At 44.0% G+C, this 27858-nt stretch overlaps 1 protein-coding gene across 1 annotated transcript in view; it reads left to right on the plus strand.

Annotated features, from left to right (window-relative positions):
* Positions 1-27299, plus strand: part of LOC126182212 (uncharacterized) — a gene marked incomplete at its 5' end in the record, with an annotated part of 97967 nt that extends 70668 nt beyond the window's left edge. The window contains 3 exons of the mRNA XM_049924831.1: positions 625-798; positions 15731-15854; positions 27171-27299. Coding sequence (XP_049780788.1) covers positions 625-798; positions 15731-15849 — 293 coding nt within the window. The remainder of the gene's footprint in view (positions 1-624; positions 799-15730; positions 15855-27170) is intronic.
* Between the last annotated feature and the right edge of the window lie 559 nt (positions 27300-27858).

The following is a 27858-nucleotide window of genomic DNA, read 5'->3' on the forward strand; positions in this document are numbered from 1 at the left end:
CCCTTGCACGACAGCTCAACATCTCACACTGCGCGCAGACCACAAGCTTTTGCGTCAATGTTTTTGAGGGAAGATCTGGGAACAGCCATCGTGCAATTCAGATGTTGCACCAAGCGTTTTCCTTCTTTTCGGCAAGTTAAAGAATATCTTGGGGGGGGGGGGGGGAGAGAGATTTTCCAACGATGTGGATGTTCACATAGCTTTTCTCCGATGACTCCGTGGTGAAGGAGATGATTTACATCGTCGAGGAATCGAGCTATTGGTAGAACGTTCCGATTCTTGTTTCCAGAGACTTGGTGACTCTGTTGAAGAATTTTGAAATAATATATCGGTGTCACTTTAAAGTGTAGCGTACTAGTGCAACATTCAGTAAAAGTTACTTTGCCTGCCATGACAATGTGTAAATTACTTTTTGAAATCTCCTTATAATTGCGAGGAAGGCAATGTTGATTGACCGTGTTAGGAACTTATGCTCTCGTAATTTCACTACGATGCACAGATGACCATCTTGTGGTGTTAGCCACTCGTTTCGGATGACTTCCTCCGCGACTGTACCGCACGTCTCCCCCGCAAGAGCTGATGGCTTGCTGAGCAGCAGTGGCAGCAGAGTGTGTGGTGTTGCAGATCAGGTGGCCGTGGTGGGGCAGGTGCCGAGCTACGCGCGGATGCTGCACTACTACCCGTACTGCTACTACCCGCGCTACGCCTGCCCTTGCACGCCCGCCCCCGCGCCGGCGCCGGCGCCTCTCCCCAATTCCGGCGACCAGTACCACGCCGGCGCCGCCCCGCGCTGGAAGAGTGAGCACCGCACCTGCCGAGCACGCCGCATGTCGCACGCCCGCACCCACAGCCTAGCTTCCTGCCGCTACCAGCTTTGCACGCCGAGCTTCTTGTATGCTTTGCGACTAACTCGCCCCTGCACGCCACAACTTGCTTGTTCCTACTCTACTGGATGTGCCTCCTGTCGCAGCTCAGAGATGGCACGTCGTAACAACAATCTGCTGCATGCCTGCGCTGTGCTGTAATTAACTGGTCGATGCGTAACATTTTTTTACTGTTTTTTTTTTAATTTCTTCGTGCATTGTCTTTTCGAACATTTTGTGAAACTATTTATGACAGATTCATTATAAATTACTTGACTGTTTCATAACACTGTACGTCAGTCGTTATTCTTTCGTACATCAGCCCGAAGACAGGTTCGACGCATTTCGCAGTGCTACTGTAGGCCTACCTTGTACAAGTCTGTTTACACGTGAATAACCATTGCACCATACTCCCATTAGAACCTGGAAGCATTGGTTTACCTCTACGCTATTTAATCCCACACTTCCCTCAGTTACCAAATTGCACCACGATGCCTCAGGATGTGTGTTATCGACTATCCTATCCGATATCAAGAGGTCATAAAAACCTCCTTTCTCCACAAATCGATTATGTATCTCCTCATTTCTTACTCTGTCTGTATAATTTTCAGCATGATTTACTATCACTAAATTTAAAGTGTTTCTATTATCTTCTCGTCTGTATTTTTTATCACCAATGATTCATTTTCATATTAGGTTAGACTCCAAAGAAATACTTTCAGAAAGGACTTCCTCACTTACAGCTTCAGCAACACTAAGTATAAATTACTCATGATCCCAGATCTACCCCTACATTTTCTTACATATTCCGAAAATCACCGTACGGTGCATGGCGGAGAATAACTTGTACCACTATTAGATACCTCCTTTCCTGTTCCATTCGAAAATGGAACGAGGGAAAAACGACTTTGTACGAGTCCTAATTTCTCTTATCTTTGTGGTTTTTACGCGAAATGTACGTTGGTGGCAGTAGAATCATTCTGCAGTCAGTCTCAAATACTAGTTCCCTAAATTTTCTTAGTAGTGCCTCGAGAAGATAACGTCGTCTTCCCTCCAGGGATTCCCATTTGAGTTCACGAAGCATGTCTATAATATTTACTTGTTGATCGAACCTACTAATAACAAATCTAGCAGTACTCTTTTGAATTACTTCGATGTCATCGCCTGCCGTTGTGGCCGAGGGGTTCTAGGCGCTTCAGTCTGGACCCGCGCGACCGATACGGTCGCAGGTTCGAGTCCTGCCTCGGGCATGGATGTGTGTGATGTCCTTAGGTTAGTTAGGTTTAAGTACGAGGTGCATTCAAGTTCTAAGGCCTCCGATTTTTTTTCTCCGGACTGGAAAGAGAGAGAAACATGTGCATTGTTTTAAAATGAGGCCGCGTTCATTGTCAATACGTCCCAGAGATGGCAGCACCGTACGGCAGTGGAATTTTACCGCCAGCGGCGAGAATGAGAACTGTTTTAAATACTTAAAATGGCGACGTTTTCCTTACTTGAACAGCGTGCAATCATTCGTTTTCTGAATTTGCGTGGTGTGAAACCAATTGAAATTCATCGACAGTTGCAAGAGACATGTGGTGATGGAGTTATGGATGTGTCGAAAGTGCGTTCGTGGGTGCGACAGTTTAATGAAGGCAGAACATCGTGTGACAACAAACCGAAACAACCTCGGGCTCGCACAAGCCGGTCTGACGACATGATCGAGAAAGTGGAGAGAATTGTTTTGGGGGATCGCCGAATGTCTGTTGAACAGATCGCCTCCAGAGTTGGCATTTCTGTGGGTTCTGTGCACACAGTCCTGCATGACGACCTGAAAATGCGAAAAGTGTCATCCAGGTGGGTGCCACGAATACTGACGGACGACCACATGGCTGCCCGTGTGGCATGTTGCCAAGCAATGTTGACGTGCAACGACAGCATGAATGGGACTTTCTTTTCGTCGGTTGTGACAATGGATGAGACGTGGATGCCATTTTTCAATCCAGAAACAAAGCGCCAGTCAGCTCAATGGAACCACACAGATTCACCGCCACCAAAAAAATTTCGGGTAACCGCCAGTGCTGAAAAAATGATGGTGTTCATGTTCTGGGACAGCAAGGGCGTAATCCTTACCCATTGCGTTCCAAAGGGCACTACGGTAACAGGTGCAGCCTACGAAAATGTTTTGAAGAACAAATTCCTTCCTGCACTGCAACAAAAACGTCCGGGAAGGGCTGTGCGTGTGCTGTTTCACCAAGACAACGCACCCGCACATCGAGCTAACGTTACGAAACAGTTTCTTCGTGATAACAACTTTGAAGTGATTCCTCATGCTCCCTACTCACCTGACCTGGCTGCTAGTGACTTTAGGCTTTTTCCAACAATGAAAGACACTCTCTGTGGCCGCACATTCACCAGCCGTGCTGCTATTGCCTCAGCGATTTTCCAGTGGTCAAAACAGACTCCTAAAGAAGCCTTCGCCGCTGCCATGGAATCATGGCGTCAGCGTTGTGAAAAATGTGTACGTCTGCAGTGCGATTACGTCGAGAAGTAACGCCAGTTTCATCGATTTCGGGTGAGTAGTTAATTAGAAAAAAATCGGAGGCCTTAGAACTTGAATGCACCTCGTAGTTCTTAGTTCTAGGGGATTGATGACATCAGATGTTAAGACCCATAGTGCTCAGAGCCATTTGAACCATCGATATCTTCCTTTAATCCGTGCTTGTGGGGATCCCAAACACCCTAGCAGCACTCGAGAATGGATGGCACTAGTGTCCTATAGGCTGTCTCCTTCGTAGACGAGCTACACTTCTCAAAAATTCTCACAATCAAGTGAGGTCGACCATTCGCCTTCGTTGGTACGGTCCTAACATGCTCGTTCCACTTCATACCGCTCTGCAACGATACACCCAAATATTTAATCGAGGCGATTGTGTCAAGGAGCACCCTACTAATGCTGAATTCGAAAAATTACGAGATATTTTCCTACTCATCTGCATTAGCTTAAATTTTTCCACATTTAGAGCAAGCTTCCACTCATCAGACGAACTATAGATTGAGTCTAACTCGTCTCTTGCCCTCCTAGCGTCACTCAGCGACGATATCTTCCCGCACTCCACAGCAGCACCACGAAACAGCCGCAGATTGCTGCTCCTCTGTTCGTCAGAGCGGCCTTAGCACATTTTCCTGGGGCGCGCCTGATGATACCCTTGCCTTTGATGAACACTCGCCGTCTGTGACAACGTACTGGGCTCTTGCTTAAGACGTCTTCGAGGCAGTCATATATCTGGTAACTTATTCCGTATGCTCATACATTCGTTAAGTCTGCAGGGGTGTACCGTGTCGAACGCATTCCAGAAATCTAGAAATATGTAATTTGCCTATTTTTGTCTTCATCAGTTCAAATGGTTCAAATGGCTCTGAGCACTATGGGACTTAACTGCTGAGGTCATCAGTCCCCTAGAACATAGAACTACTTAAACCTAACTAACCTACGGACATCACACACATCCATGCCCGAGGCAGGATTCGAACCTGCGACCGCAGCGGTCGCGCGGTGCCAGACTGTAGCGCTTAGAACCTCTCGGCCACTCCGGCCGGCTCTTCGTCAGTGGTTCGCAGGATATACGAGAGAAGGGCAAGCCCAGTTTCCCACGAGCGACGCTTTCTAATACCGTGCTTATTTGTGGACAGCAGCTTTTCTGCCGCAAGGAAATTTATTCTATTTAGATTTAAAATATATCCAATAATTCGACAGCAAACCGATGTTAAGCATGTTGGTCATTAGTTATGCGGATCCTTTCTTTTACAGATCCGTTCTGTGAAAGAAAGAACCTTGTAAGTTATTTGATGTGAGGTCCGAATCTTAAATGACAGACATTCAAACATTAATCCCGTTCTTCCAAAACCCCCTGCATCCGACCTGAAATAATGTCCTTGTTGGAAGAAAGCATATCTTATCACTGACGTAGGTGACATGTATAGTTTGTCTGAATTGCTCAGGTCGAATGGCGAGGTAACTTGTGATCAGTCGTTAACGACCTCGACTTTTTTTCGTGGAGCGGTGATTCCTAATCTCTGTATCTTTCTTTCCATAACAAGAAACCACGTGCTCGGAAATCCAGCAGTCGTGATGGCCATGCGTAGTGGAAGTTGCCTGTAGCCTGTTCACGGCCTAGCAGGTCTGATAAACTCTTCTCCAGACATTCGTATGGCACTGGAGGTATGAATTAAAAAACGCCTTCAGTCACAACTTTTCGTGTTTTATTAAGTACGCGATACATTTCGGACCTTGTGGGTCCATCATCAGGTATAATTTCTCTTAATACATGCTTTAATTTTTCTCTAGAGTGAGATAAAATGAATATTCCTGTCACAAAAAGGTTTGATGTTTGGTTATGAATTTCGTAAGTCAAACGCGGAAAACATGTACGAAATCGTGCGAAAATTCGCACATATTTTCTGCGTTTGACTTGCGAAATTCATAACCTAACATCACACCTTTTTGTGACAGGAAAATTCATTTCACCTCGTTCAAGAGAAAAAATAAGGCATGTATGAAGATAAATTACACCTGATGGTGGATCCAGAGGGTCCGAAACGCACCGTGTACTTAATAAAACACGAAAAGTTGTCACTGAAGTCTTTTTTAATTCATACCTCCAGGGTATTGAATACAGTCACGCTTGAAGCTGCGAAATATGGATAAAATTAAATTCGGATGGCAGTTCTGAAGGATAAATTGGCCATATCATCCAGAAACACCTTTTCGCTCTGTGGGCAAAAGTCACCATCCCAGATGTATACCTCTGTTCATCACGTGTCAGAGTTCACAGGGATTAGCGAAGGCTCAAAACATAGGCCAAACAACATTCAGAGAAATCATAAAATGAACCATTAAACTGAAGGCACATACCTGATACTTAGCATCGTCCTTTTCGAGCTGATGACAGCAATGCTGCATCATGACATGGACTCCAAGCGTTGGGGAACAAAGTGTAACCCACGATATGCACGTTCTTCGTCCATAAGACGCAGAGCGGCGTGGATCTAGCTCCAAGACACGCACATCTTACTCGATGGCATCCCATGTTGAATGTACAGATCACCTGTGAGGAAATATAGACAAACAAATGGATGGATATTTTCGTGCGCGTATGCTGATCTCTATGCACTGCTATTTGTTGTGAGCACAGGTAGTCGCACGGGGCTGTGGTTTCCTTACCCACAGCGAGGAGATGGTCCTGCATGTTATGGTTGTTCACCGGTTGGTATTGCTGGCTTAGTGATTCCTGCCATCTTGGTACTATTGCAAACTATCATAGTGAACGGCGACCCCCTGTTACCAAGATGATGTATGACAGATGACTCCGCTAGGAATGATTTTCCCCGAACCTAGACACTCGAGGCGACCATGAAATGGAGATTCGTGATAAAGCCCAGTGGTTGTTCGACTTCGAAAAGTGTCGCAAGTGCCAGGCAGTCGTGCTTAAAGGCGCTGGCAACTACCGTCACGCCCATCCTGCCAGTGCATAAATTGCGTTCACATTGCAGAGGCGCGACATGTCCATTTGGTCTGGTTACAGGGACGCTCCCTCTCTCCAACTGAGTAGCTACACCTGTCATTTTCTATCTCAAACACCGCGCATCATTTCACGTAAAACTCAATTCCGGTGGTGGGCTTATTGGTTTCCCACATAAATGAAATATCATTGCATCTTGATGTTTCAGTCTAGCAAGTAATAGGAGTATAAAATTCTAACAAAACATGCTTACTGGATGCAATATGTTGTATTTTACGTATTAGATACTGACGGTAGGTGATCTACTAGAATTTTTGGATTTCTTGGCGTTTGGTGTACATAGCAGATCTTCTTCACCGCTGTTAACAATACTAACTGCAACTATTGGCTGGCTCGCAGCTCTGATTCCTGCACTTACTCTATGAAAATTTGAAATACTCTGCCGATTTTTCTTGTACGATAGAGGCATCTACTTTAGCGAAATTCTTCGAAGCAAATCCACACCGGTATCAGGAAAAGACAACGATGCCGCAATTTCCGTTTAAATGCCGTAGATACACATCAACTGTCTCCTTTTGCACGTTGTTGGATAAATCAGCTACGATAGATCGGCAACGTTGCCAAGTACACTACCCGTTCAAAAGTATCCGGACACAGACTAGTCGACATTAATATGGGAGTTCGTCCAGCCTTCGCCTTGATGACGGCTTTAACTTTGTTGCGGACGCTTTCGATAAGGTGTCTGAATGTCTGTAGAGGAAGGGGAACCCTGTTCTTCCTCTGGAGCCGAAACCACAGAGGGTAGTGTCGTCAGACGCTGGAATCTGGAGCCACGTCTATGTTCTAACTCATCCCAGAAGTACTTAATTGCGTTCAGGTCGGAATTTATTGTCCACAAACCATTGTCTGATAGATGCCGCTTTATGACAGGCTGCATTGTCATGCTGACAGAAACGATCATAGTCTCCGAATCGTTCCTGTACTGTACGCAGTACAAAATGCTGTAACATTTGTTTATATCCTCGCGTATTTGGCGTTTCCTTAAGCACAATATGGGGACCACACCATAATTACGAAAAACACCCCATACTGTAACACCACCTCCTCCGTACTTCACTGTTTGTACTACACATGGTAGCGGGTAATGTTCTCCAGGCATTCGGGAATCCATGTCCTTCCATCGGATTGCAACCGTGTGTAGCATGATTAACCATTCCAAACCACTCTTTTCCAGTGATGCACTGTCCAGTGTCGTCACTGAGCGCTGAGTATGAGGAGCTGCTCGACCATTGAACCAAATTCTTTTTAAATCCTTAGTTACGCAGAGTCACTGTGCTAACTGGACTTTGGAAACCTCGAGCGGTTCCGTCAGGTGACTTCATGCGATGCTGTACAGTCACCCTCCGTAAATCTCGACGTTTCCTGTCTGCAAGTACGTAATGTCTGCCTTGTCTCGGTTTATCTGTGGCTGTTCCTTCGCGTTTCCGCTTGACAGTCGTATCACCAACTGTTGACTTGGACAAATTTAGGCCTCAAATGTCCCTGTTAGATTTGTTATCCAGGAGACCTCCAATGACTAGCCCACATTAGCTCTGTTCTCTCCTGACCGATTCATTCTCCTGTCACACCTTCGCTAGTGACAGCACAATACTTGCCGCCTCCTTTATATTGTCCTCTCGTGACATCTAGTGGTCACTTCCGCATTACAAAGGGATGCCCGGATGCGTTTGATCAGTGTACCATGTTACACTGTAAAGGCATTACACAAAAAGAAACGAATAATAAAATTCGAAACTTTTCACTTTTGTATAACGGTAAGATGGTATACTAATGTTCACTTGTAGTGAAAATATAATCATACGGAATCGTTAAATAAAATCGTCAGTACAGATTATTGATTCTGGTGTAGACTGGAATTCTTAGGGTTGCAGAGCTACAGAGACCAAATGTAAGCAGCTCCCTCGACGGATAAACTGGTTTGAGTCGGTGAGACGGCAAGAAAGAAGAAAACGTGAAAGTGTCGGTTCAGTATTTTCAACAAGCAAAATATGGTTTCTGATACAGTACGTCGAATGAGGATCTTCTGTGTGCCAGGCGGATGGCGCTGATCGGGCGTCTTTAACCCAGAAGTGCTCCTACTCAGCACTGCAGCGTGCAGGTGTAAATCGTCCGTTGCACAGCTTAAATAGCGGCGAGCTGAACTGGATCGGTGAACGTTGCAGCCAGCAGGCCCATCTGTCGATCCACGGTGACTGAGTATGGAGGATGCACGAGCATCTCCGCACGGGACGCGGGCGGTGGTGCGGCAGCGACTGTACGTCGTTAAGCGCCGCTTTGCCGCGAGCTGCACACGCTCCTCTGCGGTGGCGGCTGGCAGAACCAACACGCGGCCGGCCGCCGCGTACCAGCTGCACTCCACTTACCTTCTCACTCGGTGCGATGCACTGCCTTTTGCGGTTTCCATTTCAACAACTTTTTGGCCAGACGATCCGCTGCCTATACGTGTTATGATCACACGTCTCGTTACTGGTGGAGAACTCCTTCCCAATAAAAAGAATGTTTCACAATATTCCACGATCTCAATCGGGATAGATATAAAATATAATTGGAGTATGACGCATATTACCGTAAAGCTAAAGGAACAGCGTTAGTACTCTCACCGGCCAGTGATACAACCTGGGAGATTTTAGAAGGCCAAAGATGAACTTAGAATGATGTTCAAATGTAGTTTAACCCACAGCTCGTTAACCCAGAAAGAAGATTAGGGAAATTAAAGCTCAGTATTCCGATGAGTTCATTAGACAAGTGCGAGGTCGGATGGGACATGGCATGAGGAGAAATTCGGCCGTGCTCTTTCTCAAAGAAACCATCCTGCCATTTGCTGTCCTTCAGTTGGTCGAGGGATAACACTGATGGCGACATGCAACGAACTGACGCATGGTGCAGGGAATGGCAACTGAATCTCAATGTAGACAAGTGTAATGTGCTGCGAATACATAGACAGAAAGATCCTTTAACATTTAGCTACAATATAGCAGGTCAGCAACTGGAAGCAGTTAATTCCACAAATTATCTGGGAGTAGGCATTAGGAATGATTTAAAATGGAATGATCATATAAAGTTGATCGTCGGTAAAGCAGATGTCAGACTGAGATTCATTGGAAAAATCCTAAGGAAATGCAGTCCGAAAACAAAGGAAGTAGGTTACAGTACATTTGTTCGCCCACTGCTTGAATATTGTTCACCAGTGTGGGATCCGTACCAGATAGGGTTGATAAAAGGGATAGAGAAGATCCAACGGAGAGCAGCGCGCTTCGTTACAGGATCATTTAGTAATCGCGAAAGCATTACGGAGATGATAGATAAACTCCAGTGGAAGACTCTGCAAGAGAGACGTTCACTAGCTTGGTACGGGCTTTTGTTGAAGTTTCGAGAACATACCTTCACCGAGGAGTCAAGCAGTATATTGCTCCCTCCTACGTATATCTCGCGAAAAGACCATGAGGATAAAATCAGAGAGAGATTAGAGCCCACACAGAGGCATACCGACAATCTTTCTTTCCACGAACAATACGAGACTGGAATAGAAGGGAGAACTGATAGAGGTACTCAAAGTACACGGTCAGGTGACTTGCGGAGTATGAATGTAGATGTAGATGGAGCTTTCCAGTCGTCTGTGGCTGTCCTCTGAGTTAACCACGGCTCCACTTCACTTGGCGCTCTGATGTTACAAAGGAATGTGAGACCATCCTCGATCTGGCATAACAATCATTGGTTTGGTAAAAGCCAGCGTAGACTTTTTTTTTTTTTTTTTGTTGCTTACACCCTCATCTGAGCGAATTTCTTGCTGGTTCCCTATCCCTCCCACACACAGAAAAACAGTTAAATATGTATGAAAATAACAGGAAAAGTTTGCTCGACTCACAGACAGGTGGAATACGTGACTCTTTTCACTTAGAGTAGCTAACTGGTGCCGGCAGAAAATGCATTGCATGAAAATCAGCTGCCAATTCTAGGATGCGTGGTGCCCATCATTAGCATACTCTACCATGGCGGGCCATATCGAAAGAGAAAAAATAAGAATAAGAACTGAAGAATAAAAGGCGGGTGGCCCAGGAGGAGGAGAATGATGATGATGACGATGATGAAGTTGGACAGACAAGTAAGTACGCTGCCAAACAAAAAAATTGATTCTGAAGACGTGGTTGGAAGTCAATGTCAGTTTGTACTCGTGCACACCATCGACGGGTACGCAAATGATAAGAGTTGTAATTCTCTGTTATAGGTAGAACGGTCATAAGAGTACATTAGTTTTGTTCGTATTTAGAATCACAGGATGTGAACGAAGTCACGAGTAATCATTGCGAAGCACGCGGAGATGCCGCGTACCTGTGTGAGACAGCGTTATCAGCGCTGGACGTGGTTTGAAAAGGTTCCCATTGTGGGTATCCATTTGTCCGGCTGGTCGAATCTTGCAGTATCCATAGCCATTCCGATATGACGGTGGCTCGACGTTGAACGGCATAAACTTGAGCGCAGGCCTACTCTTTGCCAAAGTTATGGTTGGCTATCATGACTACAACGAGGTACGAGTATGGTCACCGTATTGTGCACCAAGTACATCGTAAGCCGTCCATATCTGTACCCTCCATCCGACAACAAGTAATGGACTCCCTGCAGTATTCTGCGTCAACCTGCGCCGTTGGTCGGAGACGCAGCGGCCGGCCGAGGGTAATACCGTCACACGTGTAAGCCGGCGCTAACACCACAACATAAACGGCGGCGTCTGGAATGTCGGCGCGACCGGGGAAGCATGCGCTGGTGACGAATGGAGTCGCATACCTTCTGGCTTTTCCCTATTTGAGCAGGATTCGAATTATATTCAACTGTCGTCTGAGATTAAGAATATCATCTGTAACTACTTTATTTTACTTTGTCACCAGATGCATGAGGAGCAAAATTAGCTTTTATACTGAAATGAGAATAAATTCTGAGAAAAATAGGAGTAAGCTATCGGGAAAGATGAGTAATATACAATATGTACAAGAAGCAAGAAGTAAAAATGACATTGAAAGACCAAGAACGTATTGTTCGGATGAGGAAGGGTGTAAGGTAGAGATGCAGCCTTTCGCCCCTACTGCTCAATCTGTGTATCGAAGAAGTAGTGACAAAAAAATTCAAGAGTGGGCTTAAAATTCGAGGTTAAAGGATATCAGTGATAAGATTTGCTGATGAATCTTTTATCCTTAGTGAAGGTGAAGAAAATTTACAGGATCTGTTGAGTGGTATAAACACTCCAATGAGAGCAGAATATAGATTCAGAGTAAACAGAAGAACGACGAAAGTAATGAGACGTAGCAGAAATGAGAATAGCGAGATATTTACCATCAAAACTGACCACTAAGTAGACAGTGTTAAGGAATTCTGCTACCTTGGAAGCAAAGTACCCCATGACGGACGAAGCAAGGAGAACATATAAAACAGATTAGCCCAGGAAGAGAGGGCACTTCTGGTCTAGAGAAGCTCTGCTGACATCAGACATAAGCCTTAGTTACAGGAAGAAGTTTCTGAGAATGTACATTTGCAATACAGCATTGTATGGTCGCGAATTATGGACTGTGATAAAACCGGTGCAGAAAAGAATCGAAGTCTTTGAGATGGGGTACTACAGATGAATGTTGAAAATTTGGTGGACTGATAGGGTAAGGAATGAGGAGGTTCTCCGCAAAATCGCTGAAGAAAGGTACAAATGGAAAACACACGAAAGTGTAAAAGAAGTGGCTATTGAACTTAAATGACAATATTTAGAACAAAGGCAACGTTCTGCTCCCGAAACCTATTGTTCAGATTCAGGGCATCGGCACCGAGGAAGACTGTGGTATTGAATTCAAGTAGGGATCGTAATGATAAGGTGAAGAAAGATTAGGGCAAATACTAACTTATACAGATAGTGACTTTTCTCTCGTACCATACGCGAATGTGATACTGCGGAATAGGATAGCACAGCATATCGCTAATATTGTAACGAAGTTCCCTCTGCCAAGAACTGTACAGTGACTTTGGGAGTGTCTAAGTGGATGCAGATGTAGATACCTCATCTTTATTAGATCGCATCATTGGCGGAACCTACTCTAAGATAAACCATAGCATCTAGTCTTTCAACTAAAGCTCTGATCATTTTCTGTATTGCTTCAACAACTACCATGTTTTTCTATAAAATTAAAAAACCCATGAAAATGTAGACCTTAGGAAAATAAGAACATTAACGTAACGAAACGAACCTTGCAATACATTATAAGAATATTCTCTATCCTCTAGACAGCGATGTTGATATCGACAGTTTGTCATAAATTCTGTCGATTCTTTATTTCTTTCTGATTCGACTATTACATTCGTTGCGTCTGACACTAGCCTCTTTCCTGTTATTCAGGCACGTGCAACTGACACCTTCCACAGAAGATTACAGACGTGTTGTACATTTCAGTTTACTCTGCAGTCGGCACAATGTAGAGTCCAACGTGGTGAAATTTGTTTTCCATTATTATATTTTTAATCTAAAAGATGTTAAAGAATCAATCCCTTTGTATTATTATTCTTCAGCGTAATTCTTCTAAAGCATTCCCGTTAAAAGAGATAACATGATATGACATTATGTCTCATTGCTTATACTAACCCAAACTTCTCATCCTCTTTGTCTCTCTACCGACGCTTCATGTATTGTAGCCGCACCTGGATTGCTTTCTTGTTTGTTGTATTCTGAGTAATTAATTTTTCGTAGTGCTTTGCTTACGAAACAAAAGAGTATAGCATTGGTATACAGAGTATCAGAAAACGATAGGGCATACAAAAAACCTTAACGCTAAGCTATAGGCCTATCTGATTTAAAAATTGTCTCCAGTTTATTTTTAAAGTGTTAATAATTGTACCACAAAAAAGAGAATGCATTTTTTTAAGTTATTCAATCGTTTAAACAGACAGCATGTTATGTCACTGTAGTACGCACCAGGATCTAAGATGAATGCTACGTTATCTGTTCACCAAATCGCTTGCTTCAGCAGTACTAGATTACCGAAACGTGACCGACATTGTATTAAACTGTAGCAATTAACTCGAAATAGCCTTGATATAAAAAGTGTTGTTAAATAAATACGATCCCCTTGTTAGAATAGGAGCATATAATTCTAAACACATGAATGAAATCATAAAAGGGAGGGATTTTACCCTGTAAAATATTAAAATGCGACAGGAGTATGAAATTTCCGAAAGGAATTACCTATAAACTGAAATGATTTCATCTTGCACTGCATTGACACAAGAAACCAAAACAAGAAATAAAAAAGAACACCGGAGAGTAACTACGTTGCAACGAGTGGTTTTTGCTTACCTCGGAAACGAATATTCAAAAACTCTATGTTCTCAGTTCAAATTATGGCTCCTATTCGATCACCTAATTTGTCAGCTATTATCAGAAAAAAGTAGTGCGTCCGAACGAAAAGTATGGCATACTGTTCCATGTCTGATAGGGTAGGGCCACATTGAGAGCATAGCTATTAGTCAGAAAGAAGTGCACCATTGCGTTTGCATGTTCTTTAGCTTTCTCTACTGAACCATTTTTCTGCCTCGGAAAGACTGATTAGTGATGTGCTTGCGGGTGTACAGACAGGCTGTTGTTTACATTCTATGCACGACATAGCGACCCAGTCGTCTTTCTCATGTGCTGTGACGTGTATTACGCCTACAAGTTGCCTTGAGTCCAAGACGACAACGATTGGGTCGGTCGTCAAAATATCAAAATATGTTGTGCATAAAATGAAATGAACAACTTTGTTGCATATCCGAAAAGACGTGATTGAACATACTTCTTCTCTATCATTATAATTAATTATTAAGGACTGAACTTTCCTAAGAGACTAAAAACCTACCCCACTATAACACTACGAATACAATTTTACCATAATGAACAAACACATCATCTGATCAAAAGTATCTGGACACCTGTTAGTAGACATTAATGTGGGGTGCGCCCACCCTTCACCTCAATGATCGCTTCAGCGCTACTGGGATCACTTTCAATGTGGTGGCTCATTGCCTGTGGACGAAGGGGAGCCCATTCTTCCTCAAGAGCCGAAACCAGAGAAATTAGAGATAATAAACACTGGGGCCTGGAGCGAAGTCAATGATTTAAGTCATTCCAAAGGTGTCCCACGGGCTTCAGGTCGAGACTCTGAGCAACCCAGTCTATTTCAGGAGTGTTATTGTCTCACATTTGCTGCTTTATGACAAAGTGCATTGTCGTGCTGATACAGTCACCGTCCTCAGCTGTGTCTCTGATGCACGCAGTACACATTGCTGTAAAATTTGTTGCTATCCTTCCGCATTTAGAATTTCCTTATTTCCTTAAGGGGGCAAAAAAAAAAGAAAAGAAAAAAAAAACGTACCGTAACCTCACCACCTCCTCTGTACTTCACTGTTGGCAGTACACATGGCGGCAGATAACACTTCCAGGGATTCGCCAAACCCAAACCCTTCCATCGGGTTGCCACGAGGTACAGCGTAATTCAACACTCCAATTCACTCGTTTCCAGTTATCCATTGTCCAGTGGCGTCGGTCCTTTACATCACCTGAAGTATCGCCGAGTATCGGGTACAGTAAAATGTGCTTTATGAGGAAGTGCTCCACCATTGTGCCGCGTTCTTTGTAACTTCCTACACAGATTCGTCGTGCTAGCTGGGCTACTGGTAGCTCTTCGGCACTCAAGAGTGACTTCTTCCGCTGATTTCATGCAATTGTTTAACAACTCTCTGCATTGCTAGACATTTCTCGTTCGTCACTACAAGAGGAGTGCCTGATCTCTGCTTACCTGTGGTTATTCCTTCTCGTTTCCATTTCACAATCACATCACCCGAAGTCGACTTAGGCAGCTGTAGAAGGAATGAAATGTCCAAGATGAATTTGTTATTCAGGTGACATCTGACGAGTACTCCAAGTTCGAAGTCACTGTGTTCTGCTGACTGACAAATACTGTCTTGCTGTTTTTCTACCGACAACACAGTACTCCCCGCTTCCTTTTATAGTGGCTGGTCCGCCTCTCGTGACACCTTGTGGCCAACTGCACACTGCATGGGAGTGTCTGGATAGGTTTGATCAGACTGTGTTGTACATGTTTTTGCTTTCACATAGCCAGAATAAATTTAAATATTTTACCACATATAATATTACATGTATTCAGTTACGCCTAAAAATACAAAAAAATCCTTTGATCTCTCTTTCTTATAAATCTGCCTATAGTAAGAAAATAATGTCCGGCTGAGACAGAGCCCGTGCGCTGAGAGGGGAGGTGTTGCAGCAGTGCGGTGTGTTCGCAGGCGGGCTGTACCTGAAGCCGGACGACAGCAACCTGTACACGACGGTCGAGCCGACGCTCTCCAGCAACCCCAACGTGTTCTTCCAGCGGAGCGGGCTCCACCCTGGCCTCATCTACTAAAACAAGTGAGTAATAAATAAACACCGACTGTTTGACAAACGTTTGGAATGTCATGCAGCAAGGCACCGATTAATTGTGAACAAACATCAAACAAAATTATTTATAACAATAAAAAATAATTGTCGTGTGACTAGGGCCTCCCGTCGCGTAGACCGTTCGCCGGGTGCAAATCTTTCGATTTGACGCCACTTCGGCCACTTGCACGTCAATGGGGATGAGATGAGGATGATTATGACACCACAACACCCAGCCCCTGAGCGGAGAAAATCTCCGACCCAGACGGTAATCGAACCCGGGCCCTTAGAATTGACATTCTGTCGCGCTGACCACTCAGCTATCAGGGGCGGACTATAATAGTAAGTACGGTTAATGATCGAGTAAGTGTATTTAGAGAGCGGGAAACGCCGTACGTTCAAACGTAAATAGCTCAGTAACGTCCAGTCACGTTTATTAAAAGCAACAGTTAAGACATGATTTCAGCAAATCTTCCATCTGTGTGCTGTTAGCATGTTTATGGTAATTTTCATAACAGAAAATTATCAGTAGTACCTCAGAGTGTGCCGTGTTTTCGTGTACGCAAAAAAAAACCTTTTTCGACATAGATATTAAGTGCACTATTTCAGGAGATTGAGTTCCGAACAGATTTATCATTGAACTGTCTAGTAAGTAACTGAAGAACTTAGTTTCGTAATCTACGGTATACAGATTATTTAGACCAGGTTTCCAAGTTGTTTGTAAGTAACGGTGAGTGTGAGGTGTTCGACCTGTCGGAGAAAAGTGAGCTTCGGGATACTGCTTGGCTGTCGTGCTAGATGCTATTATCTTGGGGAATGTTGTGGTGTGGATAAAGGTAGCTAATTTCTTCATATTTTTCATGTTATTGACTGAGAGCATTAGTGACATATTACCTGCTACTCTAAAATTTTTTCAGTCAACACTCGCAAAACTTTGCGGCTATTTCGGGTTTGCCTGTCTAGTAACTATCAGTGACCTATAAATATCGCTTGGCTGATGGCTACATCGAAACATGCTAGGAGTCAACACATGTCAGGAAATCCTAAGATGTTCTGGTCTTCAGTTAAATCAGCAAACGGATCAAGTCCAACTCTCCAGATTCTCTGTGACCGTACTGACATCGAAACGGAGGATGGCTGAGAGAAGGCTGAAATACTAAAATCCTTTTTCTGCTTTAATAACTAAGTCTGACAAAGGTTGCTCTTTAGTTATTGCCTACAGTTCTGAATATATTTCTAAACAAACTGCCTATTGGCTTCTGTCTCGGGTTCTTCGGCCGACGTTCATCTAATGATTTTTCTGACGTTTCGCCAGCACGAGTGGCTGGCGTTGTCAAAGCTTCACCCTCCATTGCCGGTGGTGTACTGGAGGCGAGCTCGCGGCCGCAGACTATATGTACCTGGCGCGCCAACGTCCGAGGGCTTCTCCGCGGTCATTTCCAGTGCGGTTCTCCTCTTGCTACCTGCGACGGTCGTTCGCTGCAGTACGGGAAGCCAGGATCCGTTTACCTTAAGGCTTTCCTCTTTCTTGTTGAAACTGTTCGCGTGTTTTTGGATTTCTACAGCTTCTCTGAACAAGCGCGTGTGATAGTGCTTGTCTACAGCCAGAACTTCCGTGTCGGCGAATTTTATTACGTGGTCGGTGTCATTCAGTGCGTGCTCTGCCACGGCCGAATTCTCCACCTGCCCCAACCTGCAATGTCGCTTATGCTCTTTGATCCTGCTGTTAATTGATCGTCCAGTCATTCCGACATAAACTTTTCCGCATGTGCATGGTATACGGTATATTCCCGACATTGCAAGTGGGTCTCTTTTTCTCCTTCGCCGATCTAAGACACTCTTTGATCTTCCTTGTCGGTTTGAAAATCGTCTTTACTCCGTGTTTGCGCGATATACGGCCGATTCTGTCCGTCACTCTGGGATGTATGGCAGAAAGGTCGTACCCGACATTTCTTTTTCTGGTTCCTTACTTCGCCGAGTGTTTGGCTCTGTTACACTTCTAATGTAATTTGTGGAGTACCCATTGCTCCTCAGAACAGTTTCCAGGTGTTGCATTTCTCGTTTGAGGTGTTGAGGCTCACATATTCGTCCTGCTCTCGTTACGAGCGTACTAATCATGCCTCTTTTCTGGCTCGGGTGGTGGTTTGACAGTTTGTGCAGGTACCGGTCCGACACACACGGACCGAGCTCGCCTCCAGTACACCACCGGCAATGGAGGGTGAAGCTTTGACAACGCCAGCCACTCGTACTGGCGAAACGTCAGAAAAATCATTAGATGAACGTCGGCCGAAGAACCCGAGACAGAAGCCAATAGGTAGTTTCTCAACAAGTGGCCACAAAAGCCTTAACAATTTTGTATATTTCTAAAACCTTAGATTTTTTAACGAAAATAATATTTCGCAACTGCGTGAGGATCTGACTCCAGAATTACAAAAAGAAGTCAGGTCAACCATCAATAAGGCAAAATTTCTATTTTATTATTTTTTTAATACAATCGTACCGCTATGGACCCCCGTCGGGCAGACCGTTCACCGTGTGCCGGTCTTTCAATTTCACGCCACGTCGGCGACCTGCAGTCGATGAGGAAGATAGCATGATGATGACAGCACCACACCCAGTCCCTGGACGGAGAAAATTCCTCGACCCAGCCGGGAATCGAAACCAGGTCCAGAGGATTGACAATCCGTCACGCTGACCATTCAGCTACCGGCGGCTATTGATGCATGTGTCAACGTTCAACCTTTTCTGCTTCAGATCAGGTCCAGATTTCGTCTAATGGTTTTGAAGGGTCACTAGTTTTCCACCCTGTACACCAGAGCAAAAACTTGCTGTCGCACTGTACTCCAAACGGGCGTGGTCACTTTCACTGGGGCTGCATGCCCAGGATGTCCTTTGCTAAGGATCGAGTCGTCCAGGAGTCTCATCAGTGTCAGAAGCTGTCAAGAACGTAGTCCTGTTGCTCATCGCAAGGCAAATTGTTGTTTCCGACCGCGAAATGTGTGACCGAACGGGGTACCGCAGTGTTTAGCTCGCTGGACTCGCATTCGCGAGGACGACAGTTCTAACCCGCGTCTTGCCATCCTGATTTAGGTTTTCAGTGATTTCCTTAAATCGCTTTTCCTAATCCGAGCTTGTATTCCGTCTGTAATAACTTCGTTATCGACGGAATTCTTGACCACCCGTAAGAGAATCGCGTAATTTCAACACTGGGTCTTGCAGTTCTGACACCCATCGCAGAAGCGTCAAAAGAAGTGAAATATGGGCAAGAGGGAGTACGACGCCCTTCCCATCGTGTAACACGTCCACGCTGGAGATGGAAAAAGCTGTAGTGAAATTTGGCGCCAATGCGGCGTCATTAACGCACGTTATGCGTCCGTCACATGAAGTCCCGGGCTGATACGTTCTTCGCACTTGTCGACACGTTGATGTTTAAAGCGTCGCCGAACCCGAAGGAGACGTCGCAGGGCGCCACGCTTCTGCAGCGCTATAGAGGAAGGCTGTAGGCACCTTTGAACCACATTTCAAACTTCTGCATCAAAATAGGAGACAATTACGGGGTTTCAAAAAAGTGACACTTTATTGCGCTGGCAGTTTATACAGAATTTCGACGCTATGAAATTGCAGTCAATGCAGGAAGGCCCGCACAGGTTCGAATCTGCAGGGATAGGCAGGCAACTCACAACAAAAACCAATGTAGGGTTTTACGCGTAAATAGGCAGAAAGATCTGTTATAGTATGATTGCACGTTTGCAGAACAGTCACTAGAAGCAATCAAATTCGTTATTATCGGGGACAACGTTTAAAGAGCAGTTTGAAGTAGAGCGATTACTTAAAACTAATCACAGGTTATAAAGCTGCCAGACGAAGATTCATTGAAAGAATTCCCAGGATCTGTAGTCCACCTGAAGGAGACCAATACCTGAATACTGCTCACCATTCTGGGATCCATACCAGAAGCGTAAATAAAAAAGATCCAAAGAAAAGCAGCACGTTTCGTCACACGTTCATTGAGTTTCCCAGCTTTGCGGCGACTGTTGAACCACACTGAGATATGAGTCAACATGAATCGACTGCTCTCTCAGTTAATGGGTCGAACATAGGTTTGTGCGATTCTGCACTGCTGCACATTGGATGTTGCGATAATACTTGTCCGTTCACAATCTCAAAATTTTTCTTTCTGTCTTCTAGATTTTACGTTCCTGCTGCAAAGTGAGCGACGATCAGCGCTAGGTGATGTAATTTCCACCATCTGATGTCAGTGCGATGCGCTTGTAACATAGCTCGCGGAAAAAAGTAGGTATTTCAAAGCAGTAAAATAGCGACTTGTCGTCGTTTCTGGCCACAGCCTCCCTAATTTACCACAGTAACAATGTTCAGCACGTCCAGAATGGGCAATACAAAGTCGACTAGAGAGTTTTCTCTTATAATTTCTTGTGTTAAATCTGAACTTTCCTAGAAAAGAGTTATTTTAGAACTTCATTTATGCTCTCAAACATCCATTGTGCTCCTGAAAAGGAATTTTGCTGTAGCTCGGTTTTTGTAACTGTTCCTAAAGGCTTCTTCATCCGAGTGTCAGAAAAAGTAGTATCTTCCCTTTACTTTTAAAACTATGAATTGTCTTATGAGTTTTCTCATTGACAGTTACAGGAATTTTAAATTTTCTTCTTTAATCAGAAAAGCAACCCTTAAATATGTCTCGTATCCAGAGACTTTGTGGTAAAAGACGTATCTTGACTATCAATCTCTGTGGCTTTCTTTCTCGAATATTTCAGTTATTTATTACTAGTTCTCATTTGGTTCAGTGTCGTGTTCCATGTGCCGTCTTTTCAGTGCTTTGTGTCTTACAGTTTATGGTCATTGCGGTGAGCTTCGTAGCTGCAATTATGTTCATGATTCGTAATGGAAAATCCGGGAGAAAAATCAGCTGCGTCGTAGTTCAAACACATTACTTCAGCTCACTTAGCTCCTCGCTACCGGTATACTTCCATCCAATACGGGGGACTCGTAGGCTACAATACGACTTCGAGGATTGTGTCCACAGATAAGCACAATCCAGTGCAATATGAGCACATTCACGCAACCACATCACATGCTGAACTTGTGCGTACGATGGTTCACCTTCGGTTGATTTCCTCCTGCAGATTGTGTCTTAAAGTCCCGGGTATAAAGCAGCCATACTTTCTCCAATGCGTATTGGAGAGAAGCGGATCCATGTTTGCTTACTAAGCGGAGTTCTGCATTGTAGGACCTGCTCTGACCCGTCTGTTGGTCCTGACAAGCTCATTAAGTGCTTACAGTGTTTTTTCAAAAGGAAAGTAATTAGTACTGTCGAAGGAAAATGTATCTGGAAGTACGCATCTGCTTCAAGAGAAACGTCCGACTCTGTAATTTATTCCAGGAATAAATAGTCCCATTTGGCCAGAACTGAAGAAAATAGTGTTTAAAAAACTTACCAAGTTACAATCCAGCCGAATTAGATGACTTGTACTTTGTACGAACACATGAATACTGCATCCGGCCAACCACTGACAACACCGAGTGACCACTGTCGTAGAGACCACGCTGAAGACGACTCATAGTATCCCTCAGTGCGATGACTACCTGCACCTCCCAAATTTTCCTCATTTTCCGTTAACTGCGGCTGTCGATAGGCCGCGATTTGAAAGGAAAAAGAGATAACGTTACTGTTCATATAAATCACTGAAACTTCTGTTTGAGCTTCCAAGTGCTACCGTAGTGCTTAGAGACATCTAATATAGGAATGAAATCTTGAGTCGTTATATTACACAATCCATGTGCAACATGGTAGTAAAGTAATTCCCAAAAACAGAATGTCCCTCCACTCTGTAAAAATTTGCGGGAGTAAGTTGACTGAATACAGTCCTCGTAGTAGGTGTCCATTAGAAACGCGGGTGGAAAGTTGGACCACAGATTTGGGGAACTCAGATATCCCCCCAAGAGAAGAGGGTGCTCCTGGTACAAAGGGTATTCAGTAATGAAAGAGACAAATGGCTATAAAACAAAAATCGTATATTAAAACAATATTGTTTTTGTGATTCTTCAGTTTCTCCCGGCGTATTTGTTGCTCGAACAGTCCACGGGTATACTGCCGGTTCATAGTGTCCAACGGGCACAATATTTCGGCGATCAGATATGTCGCCATCGTCAGCGCACCTGTCTGATCGCCGAAATATTGTGCCCGTTGGACACTATGAACCGGCAGTATACCCGTGGACTGTTCGAGCAGTATAGTTTTTGTCTATTTCACCACATAATTCCCACCACCTTCTACGCACTTGTCTCATGTATCTCGCAGATAGTTTTGTACTTTTTTTTTTTTGTCTTCTCTGCCGTTGGACCTGAGGCCACCCAATGCTCCTCCCATCGACCAAGAAAGATAGAAAGACGATGGGGCAAAGAGGTCAGGGCCGTAAGAAGCATGAGGAAAGACCTCCCAAACTACTTAGCCAACAGTTTTAGCTTCATGGGCCGTGTGAGGTCGATCTTTGTCTTGGAGAAGAGGCATGCCTCCTCGGCCATTCCGAACATACGCTCTTAAACGCGAACTTGTCTTTGTTCTTAATCATACCAGAGTAGTATAGCTGTTGATAGTGTGTTACCCCTCCAAAAAAACTACATAAAATCGGACAGTGGGCATTCCAAAAGATAGATATCATGACCTTACCAGCTGTTGATTAAAGGCTGCGTTTCAAATTTCTTACGGACAGGCGGGTAAGGGTGTCTCCTTTGCATGCTTTTACGCTTGGACTCCGGTTCAGAATGATGTGTCGAAGATGTCGTTTGGTAATTAAAAGTATTTTTGAGATCAGGGAAAATGCGAAATCTCTGTTCTTTATGATGAACGGTAAGCTCTCGGGGAACCCATCTTGGATTAGTCTTATGGTAGTTTAGTTAGTTTTCAATAACGAAATGAGTTTTACACCAACACTTACTCGACGTATTTCAGCAGTTTATTCAACCGTAGGCCGACCATCTCGGATAACCGAATCAATTCGGGCTTGCAATGCCGAGGTCGACGCTGCCACCAGATACGGGAACTGTGCTAGTCACTTACACTTTCGGGGACACTTTTAAGCTTTTCCATTCACACGTAAGATCTCGCACGTTGCATGCAATATACGCTGTATTTTCTTGTTCATCGAGAGAATATTTCTCATTGTAGTACGCTTTCCGAAAGTATAAATCCGATCACAAACTGCTGTTCTTCAGAAGTACTTAATTTAAGCAGGCACACGATCGTAGCTAAATTTCCTAGCAAGAAAACAGAAGCAGCCAGAAGGGTGGGGGAAACGAAATTAAGCTTCACGGGATGAGACTGTATGGGAGTTATTTCAGTGATTACAGAACTGAGAAAAATTTGCAAACAGTATGGGAGTATGACATTGCACCCCCTCTGACCGAGACCCATGTACTAACTCAGTTGAGAAGCTTGTCACAAAGCCACAGTATCCTCTCCCGAGGCAAGCTCACAACTGTTGTAACTGGTTCTTGATATCCCGGATACTGAAACCTGGACGGAGTTGAAGCCCGATCTCATGCCACTCGTGTTCTATCGGAGACAGGACAGTGGATCTTGCTGGCAATGGGAGTACCTCAGCGTCACGCAGACAGTTCATAGAAGCACGTGTCATGTATAGACGAGCATTACCCTGTTGACAAACGCAATCACGATGCTGTCGCAGCCGGCCGGTGTGGCCGAGCGGTTCTAGGTGCTTCAGTCTGGAACCGCGCGATCGCTATAGTCGCAGGTTCGAATCCTGCCTCGGGCATGGATGTGTGTGATGTTCTTAGGTTAGTTAGGTTTGAGTAGTTCTAAGTTCTAGAGGGGACTGATGACCTCAGATGTTAAGTCCCATAGTGCTCTGAGCCATTTGAACCATTTGATGCTGTCGCATGAGAGGTAACACGTGAGGATGCAGGCGACCGTGATGTGTCGTTGTAGCGTCAGAGTTCCCACAGTCACAATCAGCCGTGACCTCAAGCAATACCCCAAGCCTCTGCACAGCAGGACGCCAGGGGTAACACCGCTCTCCAAAACATTTCAAGAATGGGACCTCTCCAGAGGTTGCTGCCATACGCGGCAGCGATGGTCATCCGGTGTAGTGCGGAACCGCGACTCGTTTCTGAACACAGTGCGACGCCGTTCATGACCAGTCCATGCTCCACGGTCACGTCAACTCTGGAAACGCAGCCTTTTGTGTTCCCGAGTCCGACTGCCGCCAGTCTCCGACCAGTTGTGCAGAATGACACAGGGAGTGCATTACACGTTCTTGCATTGCAGGTGCTGATGTGAAAAAGAAAGGATGCGCAATACAGCGATCCTCCCTTGTGGGTCGATTGGGACCTTGACTACAAGTATGTCTACCCTCGTACTCGCGAAGTCCAACATCGTAACACTGTCACATGCGATACGACCAGCCGGTCAAATGGAGTCCCCATTCAGACTGTGGCGCAAATAGCGTCGTCTCACACGAGTGTGCGTCATCTCCGTGTCCGTCACGGTGATCAGTGAACATCTGTCTCTGTCCATGCCCCCTTTGCATGCCCTACCAGGCCTGATAACAACACTAAAGTGGTCGTCGTTCTACTCTAATCATTTACATACACGCCGATGGTACGTACGTGCAGGAAGTTACATTGACTTTCGACCGTGTCTTTCAGGTGCCTCCCTGTTTTTGTCATGCAGTCTAAGACATTAGATATTCCGTTCACGTAAATATTAATCGAACAAACGACTAACACGCTTCACAAAGTTGGCAACTACCATAAAAATTTCAATTCTGTATATCAGGTTTGCCTTCAGTATAAATGTTTATCTGCTCCTCGTAGTACGCTGAGGCGAACTTTGAACGGCAGTGGCACGCTGCAGGGTCAGTATGTGGAAGTGATGCCTCCTTCTGGATGAGGCAGGTGCTCTGTTTGTGTGTCTCCGTGTGAGGCGAGGTGCAAGATACGGGCCACTTCCTGCACTGCCGACTGCTGGGTGAACCTTGCACGCGAAAAGACTTTTTTAAAGTTAATGAAATGGCCATTCGTGCCACAATTTTCTGAAACAACGGACAAGAAAAATTAACAAATAAATTCTGAGCACTACATTCGAATAACGAAGTGAATTACAAGGTGCCTGAATCTATTAAGGAGGTCTAGTCACCAAACCCTGGCGGAGTTAAACCGTCCTCATGAAATATAAGTAGGTAACTGTAAACTGCGATTCAGCTAACAACTTCTAAATATTCTTATTAAGTACCATATATTAGATGCGAAGATGATATTTTGCCAAAATAACAATTATTTTTTAAATACCTAGGATATTCTTCTTTTAAAGACCTAAATATAAAAAATCGTTCATTCATTTACTTCAATAATCAACAGATAGCGCCCACTGTCATGTTTTTTATTACTTTTATTCCTATTTTATTTCATAATACTATAAGTAATTACAACAAAACACGTAAGTCTAAAATCATTCCACTGTCTTCTAGATCATTCAAGACTGGTTTGTTTTTTATGTTTTCTTTACAATAATTAGACAATGAAAACCAGACGAAGGTGTAAGCTACCATATGGCTCTTCCTGTTACGTCTGTGAGTATTATGTTGGGCCGAAAGATATTAAACATAACATTTTATTAGACACAATCTTTTTGCTGCATATAAAGCTTACTTTGGAATGCCGGTTGCAGATGTGAATGTTTCTTGGGCTCCTTGTGCCTTACAGAAGTTGTAGGTCTACATTGGAAAGGTGGCTTCGTGAGATAAGAAAGAGTATATCTTTTGCAGTTCCTCGTAGGTTCAAAACATGTTCTAATGTGTGTGAAATCTTATGGGACTAAACTGTTAAGGTCATCAGTCCCTAAGCTTATACACTACTTAACCTAAATTATCCTAAGGACAAACACACACACACCCATGCCCGAGGGAGGACTCGACCCTCCGCCGCCTCGTATGTTGATGGAGCTCACAGACCATTATAATGGTAACTGTTTTTGTATTGTAAACATATGCATATCAGATTGAGATTAATTAAACAGTTCATTAAATATGTGGCAACTGATTCCGCTTCTCTTCACTTTCTGATACAAATCTTTTGCCCCAAACCATGCTGCAGATATGGAAAGTGGAATTTTTTCGTGGTTTTCAAATTCGGCTCATATTACAATCAATCAGTCAAAAGATATATAACAAGTAGTGACTCCAGCAGAACGTAATGAATGCGAGTCATTCAGAATGTTGGTGAATGGGTTTATAGTTAAGAGAAAAAGTGAGAATGTCAATTAAAATGCACTACTTGCATTCACATAGTGATTTCTGTAGGCAGGATTTAGGAAACCTGGTAAACGATTTCACTGCGGCATTGACACTATGGAAGAAAGAAGCCAAAGAAAGTGGGATACATCTATGACAGAGGACTACATCTGGGTCTCAGTGCCTGAAATGAAGGCAGTACTACATAAGTGAAGAAACCGTTCTGATGTTCATTTTTTAATTAATTTCTTCCCAATCTGTTAAGTGATATAAGAGGTGCTGTGTTTGTAAATATTAATTTTTCTATATTAATCTGGTTCTTATATACAATAGTTACTTACGTTAGTCTAGTTTTAGTAAAAGTTAATATTTTGAAATACGACTAAAACATTGAAATTAGATAAAAAGTAATTTTACATGCTATGTCAGTATGGACAACTCACATATAAACATCAAAAAATTATGATAAACAAAAACTTGGTTTTGTTACCCTGTATTATCACCATAATAATGAAATGTACAGGAATAACTATATATTACAACAGTACGAACACTCTTAGCCGCTAAATGACAATTAACATGAAAATAAATTTTAAAAGTGTTAATTATACAATACATTGAGGTGCCAGTATAGTTCGTTCCCACTCTTGTTAAGACCATGTCACTGAGTGAATACATACTTTCCCGAGGTGTGCTGCTGATGAAAAGCTCACGAGTTTGTACGCGAGTGGCAGCGTTAAAATACCACCACGTTCCGATGAGTGTCATACTCATCTCCTGGCCAGGTGACTAGCATTCATCAGATGCTTTTGTACATAGCAAACTTCGAAACGTCGTGGTATCTTCAAATTGTTACCCGGCTGGAAAACCGAGAGCTTTCCCGTCAGCATGTGACCCTGTTGTGATATATCTATCGCTGTTGATATTAATCGTACAACTCTTTCTCTGCTGTAATTAAAACCACATGCTTTACGATTTTTTACTGTCGCTTGCTCCGGTTTTCACGCACTACTCAGTTAAAAGCTGGAATTTGCCGTTACAGGTGCAGATTACGGCCCGTCGCAGCTGCCAGTCATACGAAAGGACTCGCGGACTGAAACTACTGATTTCCTACTGTATACCGTCCCTGAAACTTGGCCAGTCCTTTACAAAGAAGCTTTGTCACCCAGAATTAGGTTTCGCGGGGTAAGATGGTACTTCTATACTATCGCACCTTGAAGTAAAACCATTTCATAATTTGCTGCTAAGGGACCTCTCAACTGTCGCTTTTATTGTTTCAGATTCCCCTGGTGCTAACGATAACTGCTTGCAAGGACATACGACAATGTTGACTGGAGCAATTTCGTCGATATGGTACGCTAGCGGAGTCCGAAGCGCCGCCGGCTGCAGGATGTGAACCGATACAAAAAATACAAACCGTGCCAATTTACATTCCCTGATCTCAGTGCAGAGAGTACGGCAGACTGCTTACTGCTCCTCATCTACTAAAGGCGCGTTGCTGCGTCTGCTCTCTGACTGCTTATCGGAGCTGAAGCTCCGCGGTGTGACGAAGTGTGAAAGTAGAACGTTCAGAGTAACTCATAGTGAAAAGAAAGTGAACGTCGTACCATATTTTCCCTAGTCATCCTATCGTTGAGAGACCAGCGGTCAGACATGTAGAAACCCATATCTGTGACTTCTCTGGTTTACCTTGCGTAAGTTCCACAAAAAAAGAAAGTCACCATCGCTGC

Source organism: Schistocerca cancellata, chromosome 1, assembly GCF_023864275.1.
Source record: "Schistocerca cancellata isolate TAMUIC-IGC-003103 chromosome 1, iqSchCanc2.1, whole genome shotgun sequence".
Taxonomy (NCBI): Eukaryota; Metazoa; Arthropoda; class Insecta; order Orthoptera; family Acrididae; genus Schistocerca; species Schistocerca cancellata.